A 13,519-nucleotide genomic window follows, 5' to 3' on the forward strand; every position below is an offset into this window, starting at 1 on the left:
TTGGGGAAAGAGGTTAATGAAGTATGAATAGATAAATGGATATCACAAATTGTGTGAAGTACCCTGTGAAAGCTAATCTCATAAAGAACTTGGTTTTTCTTATGAGATTACTTAGTACTTAGTACAAGTTAGTTTGCATAATGCTGAATTATGGTCATGCGTCATATATCGGCTGCACTATGAAACAGCAAGGCATTGCACAATTCGTTGCAGTGCGAGATGTGGATGTCGCACCAAGCCGGTTGTGCCTATGCATTTATGGCGAAATGAAAATGCATTGAGAACCTTAGTGTGCTGGCTTGCATGAAGAAAATACTTCAGAGTGTTTGCTGTGTTCACTGTTTGTGCATCTGCCAGTGGTTCAGTGTATTTTCTTTTTTTTTTTTTTGGGGGGGGGACAGCGTTATTCTGTATGGACAAATCATATATTTTCGTCTCATAATCGGGCTCTAATTCAGCAGTAGAACAATGCAGATCCACTGCTCTGCAGAACTCGGTGTGCGTGAAGATGTCGTGAACCACCAAGGCAAAATTACACATCGGCAGAAATGTGGTGCAGATGCCAATGAAAAGTGGGTCTTTAACCCGCTATGATAAAAATAAAGATTGCAGAGGGAAGAGACCTTTTGTACAGCTTTAGAGCAATGATTACACAAACTGTGACATGCTCAAACGTGTAAAAGCTTGCCGCAATGCCAAAGTAGGATGAGCGATATGTAGCGTATTTTGGCATTGAACGTGTCTTGTAACTGCTATTTTTATTATAAGCCTCGCTATCACTCCTTTCCCCCCGGCACTCCCTTTACTGAAACGCAGCACTGTCTTTCTATTGGTGTCATGATGATGATGGCAACGGCAGCAGTAAGGCTGGTTAATGCTTGCCCCTTCAATTCCTGCAAGTTTAGTGGTACAGAATATGGCACGTGCATACACCTGTGCAGCAAAATTTTACGCTTGTGGTGATTTGTTGGAGAGCTAATTCGTGTTGGGACATTCCAAAGATGTGCGCCATTGTGGCTTAATAACTAGAGCATTTATGAGGTTGAAGACTGGTTGTATTGGTATAGAAGCTTGAAGTTGAATTGCACAACAATTCGACGGGACACAAAGAAGAGAAATACACACAGCAGAACGCTATGCTGTGTGTGTTACTCTTCTTAGTGTGCCGTCGAATTGTTGCGCAATTCAACTTCAAATAGAGCATTGGGCTTCTTTGTTCTTTGGTGCAGGACCGAGGAAGTGTGAGCTATTTGACACCATGCCAGTGCCTTGCCACACAATTATGGAAGTCTGAAGGTTTGCAAACAAAGCTTTGCTTTCAAATCCACCTGCTCATGTAATACAAGCACTGATTGAAAGAACCGTCATACAAAAATAATGGTGAAATGAATGGCCTTTGAAAATTTGTATGTTGACACTAATGACATAATAGGTGCCACACCGAACTCGACAATTGTACTGGACAGAGCAGTTTGTTTCCTATGTGAAGCACAAGCTTCCATTACATGCTGTGCAGATAACCAAGCTCAGTTTGTTTTGACGTGGTACACAACATTCACTGAAATCTGTTTTTGATTCTAAAGAAGTTCCAAACACCACTTCTTTTTCAAGGATGTCATGGGAATATTTGGCGAGACCTTTTTACAGCCCCTCATAATGGAAGTGTGGCCAGCCAGCTTTGCTTGGGTGCCTTTATAGATTTCTGTTCCTGATCATTGTGTGCTATCAAGTTGCTAAAGTCTATGCAACCAGTGCAAGGCATTACGTGATTCTATAGTCGGATACAACTTTAGGAGGCCGCAGAATCTGCACTTCAATGGCAGGTGAACACAAGCCTGCACCAATGGGCACACACTCTACACTGACGTCGTGCCGCTGGACGCACTAATACCCGCTCATTGGAGAGGAACTATTTCTTTAGACGTGGAGGCAATGGGCAGCTGCACTTTGGTTATGTGGGCGGGGCCTCTCCTGTCTTGTGAAGTTGTATCCGACTAGAGGATGCCGCTTTTCATACAACACAAAAGAACAAAGTGTACAATTATTTGGCCTATGAAATGGATACATCACAAGTGAGCTATGCATGGGCTTAAGCTGTGTGAAAATTAGTACATGCAAATATATGACATTGTTAAAGAATATGTGGTATCGAACATGCATGTAATGGCACGTTTAAATCGGGGAGTGTTGCATTCATATGCACAGTCTATAGGTGATAGCATTATTAAGCTCATGCAGTTTCCTGTCTTTTCATTGTGAAATACACACACCATTCATCTTGTGGCTAATCAACACCCACTGTATTCTTGCACATAGAAAGAACAAACAGCACAATGACGTATATGCTGCATTAGTGTCTTTTTTCATTTACACGGTCCAAGAGTGGCACAGGTTGTCATACGTTTTTGGCCATTTTGAAGAGACATCAAGTGCATGTTACAAGTGTCCCAATATGCACAGCACAATGTTTACTGCAATAATTTTATTCATGCTCTTGAATAATAAACAAAATATTAAACTGAAAGCTCCCTTATAAGGTGTCTTCTGAGGGCTCGACTGGAGAGCAGTGAGGGCACCGGTACTACTGTTGCAGAGCAGCCCTCTGCACCTTGCCACACTCTCAAGAGCACGTGCCTGGCGCTCGCCTAGTGCCACCAGGTGGTTGAGTGCCTCCAGCAGCAGAATGTTTTGCTGCAAAAAAAGTGGATTGTTGGAATGAAGCAACCGCATATAAACCATTATTTACAAATAAAAATGCTCATTGCACTATTGGTACTAAATACCCTTAACTGTGGATGCCTTTAGTGTATGCATAATAAAACAATTTGTCGGGACAACGTTGCTTTATTTTTCATAATGGGTTGTTTTTTTCAGAGCGAATTGTAATGTTTATTAGTGTGCCAACAGCTGACGTGTCCTCGAACCTTCACGAGTCTCTACTGTCAGCACCACAAACCTATTTTTGTTCACTGCAAAACCAATGCCGCTCCCTAATCCCGTCTTATGCGAGCTGATTGCATCCTATGCCTACAAACATCATATTTCTGTCCCATTACGCAATTTTCCACCATCCTCGGCTGCAGTTCTTGACATCCATTCTGTCACGCTTATGTAATCACCTGTTATAAATTGGCAACAAGTGATTGAAGACGTGCATGGCCTGCCCGCCGATTCCATTTTTTTTTTCTTAATCTCAGCTAGCATATCAGTTGCCACGGTTTACTACGCCACTGTCTTCCTGCCTTAATGCTATCTCCAACAATTTTTGTTTCTTCGCTTTCTGCACAGTCCTCGACTTCTCAAGTTTCTTTGTTAAACTCCAGGTTTATGTGCCATATTGCATAACCGGTAGAATACAATGATTCTAAACATTTTTCAGGGATATCGGTAATGTGGCGATCACGATTCGGGAATGCCTCCCATGTGCTGTTCAAACCATGAAATTTTTGTATAAGTTTCCTGCTTTACATCAGTACCTGCTATTGATATTTCACCTGGATAAAGATACTCTTCCATAGATTCTGCGGGCTGAATCTCACTGATGAATTTCTGTTATCTCACCAAGTTAGTGAAGGTTACCTTTATCTTTTCCATATTTTCACGGGCCCACGTACATGTAAAAGCACGAACACTCATTGGTTCTCAATACCTTTTATAAACTGCTGGACATTCAGTTCGTTACTACGATAGTGACTTAATCCGTGCACTATTATTATGCTAAATATGAAACAGTAGAAATATACTTATCTGCAGTTTGTCGATGTCTCCTTCACTGTGTTGGTTGCGAGATCCATCATCGGCACCACCTCCTTGTCGCATCTTAGCTATGTCGGCTGTCTTCCTTTAGCACACACTATGCAATATTCGTGACGCTCGCAGTCACGCAGAGGGGAGGAACTCAGCGCACTCACAGAAGCAGCACCGGATAAGTTGTTTGTTCAGGATTGTGCCTTGAACAGTAGGTGCGCGTTGCGATCTGTAAAATCGCCTAAGCTATTGGCAGTCTTTCGGGGTGCACGGAAATATTGCTCATGGAGGAACAGAACTATCCAAGAAATAGTGGTCATCGTCGAGCCTGATCACTACGACGCGCACTGCAAGCTCGTTGTACGAGTTTGTTTACACTGGGCTTCAATGTTTAGCCGCCATGCTCGCCCGATGAATGTATGTGATGACGCCGCCACAGCGTTCCCTCGTGGTATAATGCGAAGCGTACTAAATAACAAATTAGTCGAATACACATTCACTCTACATCTTGTAAGCTTTAAAATGCTTTTAAACCACGTTAAACTAACTAATAATATTGTACTAAATGCATTTGTGTTATAACTCGCTTGTGCGTGTAATGCACTCGGTGGAACGACAAACAAGTGAAAGAAGGCACGACCATGCACCGACGGTATGATCACGTGAGCCCGTTTGTCGACCGCCCAGAAGGCAACGCCCAAGGAATGATAGCCACCCAGAGTGAATCTAGATAAACCAATGAAACTGGAGGCTTGTGGAAAGATAAACTGTGTCTCGGTACCATTTGTGCTTTCATCTTGGGGTGTCGCCAGAGCTCGTGAAGTTCCCGAGTTTCGCCAAACTCGGCGCATCCTGCATAGCACCCCAGGTGCGAAATTGTGCCATTAATCTGGTTTCAATTCTTAGCGTTGCATTTATGTGGAACGAAACTGTAAGTAGATGAACGGAGTCGACCAATATAACTTAATGAGGATGGCGTTAGATGAAGATTCATCAATTCATAAACACCACAGCATCGTGTCACTGAGACATGGAAAACGCTGAGACTTAACAGAAGGCTAAGGAAAAAAATAGCGCAATTAAACAGAGAAATTGATGATCATTCGAAGACCCTCGTGAAGCAACAGTGGGATGATACAAGCAACAGTAATTCGGCTGATGGTAGACTCAAACATGGAGGTAGCTGGAACCTCCTCAAGCACTTGCTCAACGAGAATGAAACAAGGACAAGCAAGAGAACAGCTATAGCTAAGTTGGTTCATCAGGAAAGCCAAGATAAAACAGAGAGGGATATTATGGATAGTCTCGCAGCCAAATATTGCCCACTTAAACAACCAAACGAAGGAGACGAGAGCCCCGAATATACAGGAGGCATATGTAAAGAACTTGACCGGGACTTCACTAAGAGCGAAATGAGGGCGGCTCTTCACAGTCTTAATGGTAGACCGGCGGCTGGACCTGACGGAATAACTAACCAGATATTAAGAAATCTAGATGATAAATTAATTTCTTATCGAACTGAACACTTCAATGAATGTTGGAGAAAAGGGGTATACTCAGAGGAATGGAGGGTGGCCAATACTATCCTCATACCAAAGCCAGGCAAACAACTCACTCTGGACAACCTCCGTCCTAATTCCTTAACGTCATGTCTAGGCAAAGCTATGGAACGTGTCATTCTAAATCGACTAACGAAACACGTTGAACAGAACGACGTCCTCCCATACAACTTGACCGGCTTTCGTCGCGGGCTGTCAACTCAGGATGCTATGCTGCTGATCAAACACCAACTTATACAGGCCAGCCCAGCTAATACGAAAGCTCTTTTGGGATTGGATGTGGAAAAAGCTTTTGATCGTATAAATCATAAGGCAATACTTGCCGTTCTCTCGTAGGTGGGTTTAGGTAAGAGACTTTTTAACATGATTAAGGACTTTCTTAGAAATAGAACTGCACAACTCATGCTGGGTGTGCTTGATTCAGAAGCTAAGAATTTGGGAAATAGGGGCACACCACAAAGGGCTGTGCTCTCACCCATGCTATTCAATTTAGCAATGTCCAAGGTTGCAAGAAATCTGGAGAAAATTGAGGGTATACATTATGTGATACATGCCGACGACATAACCACATGGAGTGCCAAGGGTAATACAGGACAGACAGAGACCAGATTACAGGAAAGTTTATATGCTGTGGAGAACACACTGAAAGACATGGGGTTGAAATGCTTGGCAGCCAAATCAGAACTCTTAGTCATTATTAAACATCGCAGAAAACGTCGTAAACCAAGAGGTTACATTCGGGAAGGTGAGCCAAAAGTGTGCGTATACACTCATGAAGGATCCGCAATCAGGCTAGTCGAAAAAAATCAGGGTTCTTGGGTATCACATAGACGAAAACAATGCTAACTATAGAACAATACAACATATCTCGAATAAAACAGATGAAGTCATTAGGTTACTAAGGAGAATTACCAATAGACACAGAGGCTTAGGAGAAGACAGCGCTTTGAGGCTAATACACGCCTTTGCTCTCTGTCACTTCACTTATGTGGCTGGATGATTCAAATGGAAGCAGGCAGAACTTTAAAAGTTTAATGTGATGCTCTGGAAGCTCGTTAATGTAGCCCTAGGGATACCCAGTAACACTGCAACCGACAAACTCATGAGTCTAGGGGTGCACAACACAACTGAAGAAATCACGGAGGCCCCACAGCTAGCGCAACACGAAAGATTGACGAAGTCACGAGCCGGCAGGAACATGTTACATGCAGTAGGTGCAGAACTGAATTAAACAAGGAGCCCAATAGAGGCTGAAGTAGAATTAAGGACTGAAGTTAGGAACAACCTGAGAACCAACCCTCTCCCCAGAAACATGCATCCAGAATATAATGTCGAAAGCAGAAAGGCAAGAGCTAAAACACTCTTGCAGGAAATAGAGCAGCGGAACCAACTGGCAGCTATAGTTGATGCTGCCTGGGTGAAACGTAAAGAAGCATATACGGCCATTGTATCAAATTATCAAGGGAAGGTGCAAGACGCTGTCACTATTTTTACCAAGGACCCCATTGTGGCGGAACAAGCGGCAATTGCTCTAACCATCAGCAATAATAAGTGGGGCCTGCATTTACAGTGATTCGAAATCCGCTGTAAAGTGTTTTGATAAAGGCTACGTAGCTGAAGTTGCAGCTAAACTTTTTGAAAACAGTGGGATTATGAGAACTGAAATCCAATGGTTTTCTGCGCATATGGGGAAAGTGGATGAGACTCGGGTAAACCTCCATGAGGTTGCTCAAGACTTGGCACGAGGACTTGCTAACCGTGACAGTCACAGCCGAGCCGTTCACCATCAAGCCAGGGAATCTAGAGATCCGTTAATAACATGCAATGACGTTACCAAACATTACTATTTAAGACGCAGACAATTCCCATTGCCACATCCAAAACTGAAAGGACTCAGGCAGTCTCACTGCGCTTATTGCAAACGGGTACATATCCCACACCGTACACCATAAATAAAATATATCCAGAGAGGGAGATTAAGATGGACTGCAACAACTGTAATAGCATCATTGAAATCAGACATATGCTGGCGGGGTGTCCCGCGACTCTCCCCAACCTCGTTGAAGAATGGACACTGTGGGAGAAAAGGATTCAAAGCGCATTGTTTCAGGACCAGCTGAGTGCAGTCCAGAGGGCCCATGATGTCGCTGAAAGGCTTGTCCTGACAGTGCCAACGTGACAGTGCCTTGATTTAAGAAATGAGCCTCCGGACATCATTACAATAAAGGTTGTCTCACACACACACACACACACACACACACACACACACGCACACACACACACACACACACACACACACACACACACACACACACACACACACACACACACACGCACACGCACACACACACGCACGCACGCACGCACTGAGACATCCGTCACGTATTGCTAATGGGAAACTATCTGCGTATACTGAGCATGCTGTATTCATGCTTCTGAAGAACAAGAACTTTTTCTCGCCACTCGTCTTTTTAAATGCGGGGAGTTTTCTTAAAACGCAGTTAGAAGCATGCCATCACCAATCCACTGAAGGAACACCGACACTCTATTGGGGATTCCGAAAGCATGAGAAAGAAGCATCGTATCATGAAAGGAATTGCGTAGTTCTTGCTTGTTAAGTATCCCACGAATTGAATAAAGTCTAGACAATTCCTCCGAAATCTCAAGACGCTCACCAATTGCTCACTAGCTCAGGAACTGTTGAGTGAGCTTTTCGAAAATTTCAACGTATCATTACCGAGCTTTCTGCACTATCACCAGGATCGGCACACATTGCTTTTGCTCGCGCAGAACCAAAATGCACCGAACCCTAGCCATCAAGAGCTTCGCTGTAAAAATACACAAGCTGACATCATTGGTATGCCCGTCATTTGAGCAACCGTGGCCGCTGCCCACTAGTACCAGTTGTGTCAAGCATTGCGAGCCCAACTCGTTCAGGTGGTTAACAGTCAGAAACAGTTTTGTTCTGTCACTGGTTTTGAAAACTCCTACATTTTCATCTACCGGGGCCAGAGGGAAGCGGCGTACGGTGCCCTAGGACTATAGCTTGCCTGCTGATTGTCATTAACAGTGAAACCACGTTTTGGTGGCGTTTTTCTAGGCTTAAGTGTGAATACACATTGGGGTGGTCGTCACTCCTGTGTTGTACACAGGTTCCAAGGTAAACTGGTAGTTTCGTAAGCACAGTAACGTTTAACCTAGAGTGCTCTCCATGGCTATTAGATGTAAAAGTGGCTGTCTAGAGCCTCAGATGCTTAAATGTGGACCTGCTGTTTCAAGCGTAGATATGCCAATGACGGCTTTGTTAACAAATAATGCACGGTAGACGGAAGGCAGCAGCTGCGCTACTCACGTGCTGTAGTTCACATGACCCACCTTCGCTAAACGTGACGTCAGATGTAACCAGCGTGGCACCAGTTAGCGGAATGCTGCAGGCTGCAACGAAACTGTCAATGCCATTCTCGACGTGCACTAGAACGCGGTCACCGCTTCCGATGCCGTGTGACCGAAACCCGCTGGCGGCGGTCTTGAGTCTTCCCAGTAACTGCGAGTAGCTTATTTTGTCTTGTCCGTGTATCTGCGTGAAAATTGTGACAATGGATATATGTACATACAACTGCAATAAACATTACATTCGTCAGGTCAAAGAAAGCGGAAATATTTGTGTCATAGTTGTGAGGTACGCTCACGACCTCGTGTGTTCTGTATTCTCGCCCGCTGAGTTCGCGTTGAAGAGAGACGCGCAGTCCCCAGTATCGAAAGCGATCTGCGATGGAGGCTCAGCGCGGCGAGTGCTGACAGCTGAGTGTGCTCTGTGTTCTCGCCGCGCTGCTCACGTTGAAGCGAGAGGCAGCACAAAGGTTAATTCGCTCGCTGCTGCGGGCGCTACGTTGAAAGCAATCGTATCATGGCACAGACGGGCGGACGGGCGGTTTTTCTTGTTGGGTGAGCAAATAAACGCGTAGGCATTAAATACTAAACAATTATGGGGTTTCACGTACCAAAATCACGATCTCAATAAGAGGCACGCCATTATGTAGGACCTCTGGAATAATTTCGACCGACTGGGGTTGTTTAACGTGTGCAGAAATCGGAGTACGAACATTTAAAATTCATTCTGTCTTAGAAAAAAGAGGGAAAAATCGTCATATTAGGCTTGCTGCTCTGAGGGTTTGGTTCGTTTGAAGTGACATGCGGCGGTATACCCAAAACTATTTCTGTCGTTCATCGGCGCATAGCATAGATACTCTTAAAAAATTGTAATATCAAGCTTCAACGTGTGCATGCAATCCGAAAGGTCTCATGGAGCAGCTGCTGTGAAAACATAGAGCTGCGCACACTTTGCAGTTTTGTTGTCTCTATTCTGTGTTTTCACTTTACTGTATTCTTTATTTGCATAAGGTGCGCAGGTGCTTGCAAAAATGAAGTGCGCACTTTTACCTTATGCACGTTTTTTTCGCATAAATTCGCATCAAAAAGAAAGACTGACACACGCTTAGGCACAGAGCACCACTCTAGCAAAAAGTAAGTGTAAATGCAGCAGTGCGATTTCTTTTATGATGCCCTATATTCTCTTTGATGATCATTATCCGTGAATGCTGCGGCAATAGTGCCACCAGGAGCTTCGCTATATCCACGCCCTATTTGCTTTTCAGGCGCAAAAGTCAGATTTTACGCGTTCCTACATATATAGCAAACTTTTTTCAAGTGCACAGACATTTCTTGTAGTACAGCTGCTGGCCAGAAGTGGATGCTATAAAATGAAAAAAACGTCTGACATAATAAAAGAAGTTTCTTGTATTCTCTTACCTTTTAAATGAAGATTTATATGCAAGCACGAACTTGTATACGGTTCTGGAGATGAGTTATTAAATTATTCGCGCCATACTTCCCTCAGAATTCACAGAGACGCCCAGCATTAGCACGCGAATGAAAATTACCTTGCTTTGATAGAGAGATGCCGCTGATAACCAGGCCAACTAATTTTAAACCTGTTTCTAAGATCGCCCCTCTAACCATCTCATCCTCTGTGTGCACACCTCCCTAAAAATTGTAAAATATGTAGGCAATAAAGGATTCGAAAGTCTAAGCGTCAAAACAGTAATGATGCGAATAAAGCCGCCGGTCTTCATTTTGGCGCGTAGAAAAAAAGCGCTTCCAAAAGCGTAATGCTGACGCTAGTTGATAACGATGAGTCTTAATGACACTATCGATTTAAAACAGGGGACAACAAACATTAAGTATTGAAAAAGAAAATCAGCAGTGCTCCTGGCAATGAAAGGAAACAACAATTTTAACTTCTTTTTATCGGGATCACCTAAGGTACACAAAACAGCAGAGCCACGAAGTTTTTGAAAAATTGTAGGCTACCAGGAACCGTGAAATACATTGAACTTTGCAAAATAGTGCTTCTATAGCTTTTTGATTGAAGCTTTATTGTGAACGTCTCATATAACACGAAACGACAGAACAGCTTACGGTATGTCTCTGCTCTTGTGCACCGTTCTGCGCTGACAAGACAGTTTTAGCATAGCGCAAAATGCTTGCGTTAGCGTTAGCATGCTCCACAAGCCAAACCTTTGCGGAACGCTATTCGATAGAGTTTTAGTACAGTGTAAAGCAAGGATGTGCCGCAAAGCACAAAATTTCACTGTGCCATCTAGGTGCGAGTCGTCAAAGCTCCAAAGCTGATTTAGCTCGCCATCTAGTTGAGAGAAGTCAAAGCAGCATTTTTACACAGTAGGCAGCTTTAGAATAGAGTTTGTCGCCATACGTATGTTAAGCGCCTGCCATCAAGACTTTTAGTTTAACGTACGGGAACGCAAACGTAAGCATGCCGTTCAAAGAGAGAGCGCCATCTTCGCGACAAACGTATCCAAGCCACGATCGCGCATTAGCAATCACTATGTTATTTTCTACACCGATGCGTCTCGTCAGGCCTAGGGGCGCCGGAATCGCCGAACGATCTCGGAAACGGGGCGCGCTACGCGCTCATGACTAGCGTTCCAAGTGAGTTTAGAGGAAGCGAAGGCTCATTCCAATAGTTACTGGCGATCAACGAGAGTGAGAGCGCAGCCACCACGAGAATTCACGGTAGAGCGGGAGCAATGTGCGCTGCCATGTTCGACAACGCTATTTCTTAGCGTCCGTACATTGCGAGTGCTAGCGTCTCGTGCTCAATTTAGAAAATAGCGGAGGCACGTTATGCGCGTGCTGCGCGTGCCACTGCGCGTGCGCAGTGGTGCGCCGCTATAATTTAGGGTTTGGCGCGGTGCCACTTACGCTATACTAAAGCCGACCACAATTTATGTCACTACAGTTTCAATGCTCGAATACAGAATGACTCTAAGGCCCGTATAAGCGCTCACCCGTGCCTTGGTGTGCACAGCTATGAGTGCTTGGCTCAGGCGCTCGCGTTTGACCTCTGCATCAGTTGTCACACGAACTAGTGTCATTTCTCATAATGCAGCTACAAGAACCCACAAGATGCGTGACGCATGCAAAAGAAGTCTCGACACGCACCACAAACTTCTGGTCTGGTTAAGATGGCTCGATGGACTGGCATCAGTTTTCTCGTTGCTGCACGTGAAGTGAAAATACAGCTTAAAAAGAGTACAGTTGTGCCAACATGCGAATAATAAAGAATTGGCACACAGACGTGTCTTGCTTTCCGAAGAAATCATCGCTCTCCAATAGACAAGGTGACACTGATGTTGAATGTCAGCTCTGTCATATGCAAAGATCAGGAATTCTTCGGCAGCGTCATTTTGGCTTTCACAGGGTCGGTATTTTTTTCAAGTATGGGTGGTAGGAGGATAATGTAGACATTTATTAGCGCCCTTTGTGGCATGAGCTGAGCTTGTGAGATGGTTCTTGTGCCTAGGATACTGTTGCTCCAACTTGCTCGTAGTATTGAAAGTACTCTCACTGTACGTGACTAGACAGTAATGCTTGGTTCTCACAGACTAGCTCCAGAAGTACACACTAACTTTTCCGTTGTGAGGAAAGATTGGACTTGACAATAACATACGTAATAGGGACACTTGCTATTATTTTCGTTTCGCTGCGAACTTCACAAGCCTGTTCCCATACAAGCTCTCATGAGATCAAAGCTTTAAAAATGTTCACCGGGAGCACTCTAGATTCAACGAAGCCTTTTGGACTGTCGTTTTTGCCGGGAAGGAAAGAAAGAGGGAGATATGCGCCTAGACCCGACGGCAAACACGGGAAAAAAGTTGCGTCGTGCAGGTGTGCAAAGCCAATGGCTTTTTTCCAGAGATTGCTCTTTGGAGAAGGTGATGATTCATGTACCGAGGCGAATTTTTTTCTTCAACTGTGGGGCTTACTTTCTGGGGACGCCGTAGCAGTTTGTTTTTAGCTTCGTGCTAAGTCTGCTGGATGACAATGCTTGCTTTCATGAAGGGGCGACGCCGCGTCAGCACATTGCTGTTGGGTCATAACGGAGGGTCTGGTGAGCGGTGACGTGTAGCAGCCCTGGTCGGCCTTCATGACAGACGAGATCATGAGTACACTGTTCCGGCGCAGATGGACGGCGGGGGAGGGCGTTGCCTGTGACTTCTTTTTCCAAGCCACTTGTCACCAGCCAGAAACTGCTGTTTCCCTAAGCACAGCTGCAGACACGCCGACTCCCGCTTGCCTGATCGCTGCGTCAGCCTGCCAACATTTTTCAATTTCTTTCCTGCCTCATTTCACTTACGTCCGTTTTACTCTCTTCCCGCATGGCTCCCACGTCGATTCGCATCGTCCGTACTTCCGGTCGCACCATTTTATTGCGATAGCGGTTATATGGGCACTGCAAGCGCACTTGTGCCGTCGCCGTGAGGTTCCGTATGCAGTCTTTTCCGTGTGCACTTCTTTTCGATCAAATCTACGGGGGTGCCACGTATCTCGACAGAGGCTGGTCGGGCGAAACGCCGTTAGTCGCAAGTAGAGTTAAGGGGTTTTCAATAGTGGCTGGTATTAAGCGTGAACGTTCCACGTTCACTGAATCCATACTAGCACTCAGCCTTATCTTTAACACTCTTCTTTTTATTGCGATAAAGGCTTGCCCTTAAGGCATAATTCTTGGAGCGTATGTGTGTGTCATATGTGTGCTGTGAGGCCTGTGTTGTGTATGAATTGAAGCAGTGTTTTGTGGAATCTGTTGTCATGTATCCAGCGGTCATAGCTGGTTGTCACACTGTAGCAGAGGC

General features: G+C 44.7%; 1 protein-coding gene across 1 annotated transcript in view; it reads right to left on the reverse strand.

Annotated features, from left to right (window-relative positions):
• LOC126543476 (uncharacterized) overlaps positions 1-13,519 on the reverse strand; it is a 61,510-nt gene that overhangs the window by 34,457 nt on the left and 13,534 nt on the right. The window contains exon 3 of the mRNA XM_055062441.1: positions 8,682-8,883. Coding sequence (XP_054918416.1) covers positions 8,682-8,883 — 202 coding nt within the window. The remainder of the gene's footprint in view (positions 1-8,681; positions 8,884-13,519) is intronic.

The sequence above is a fragment of the Dermacentor andersoni genome, chromosome 10 (genome assembly GCF_023375885.2).
Source record: "Dermacentor andersoni chromosome 10, qqDerAnde1_hic_scaffold, whole genome shotgun sequence".
Lineage (NCBI taxonomy): Eukaryota > Metazoa > Arthropoda > Arachnida > Ixodida > Ixodidae > Dermacentor > Dermacentor andersoni.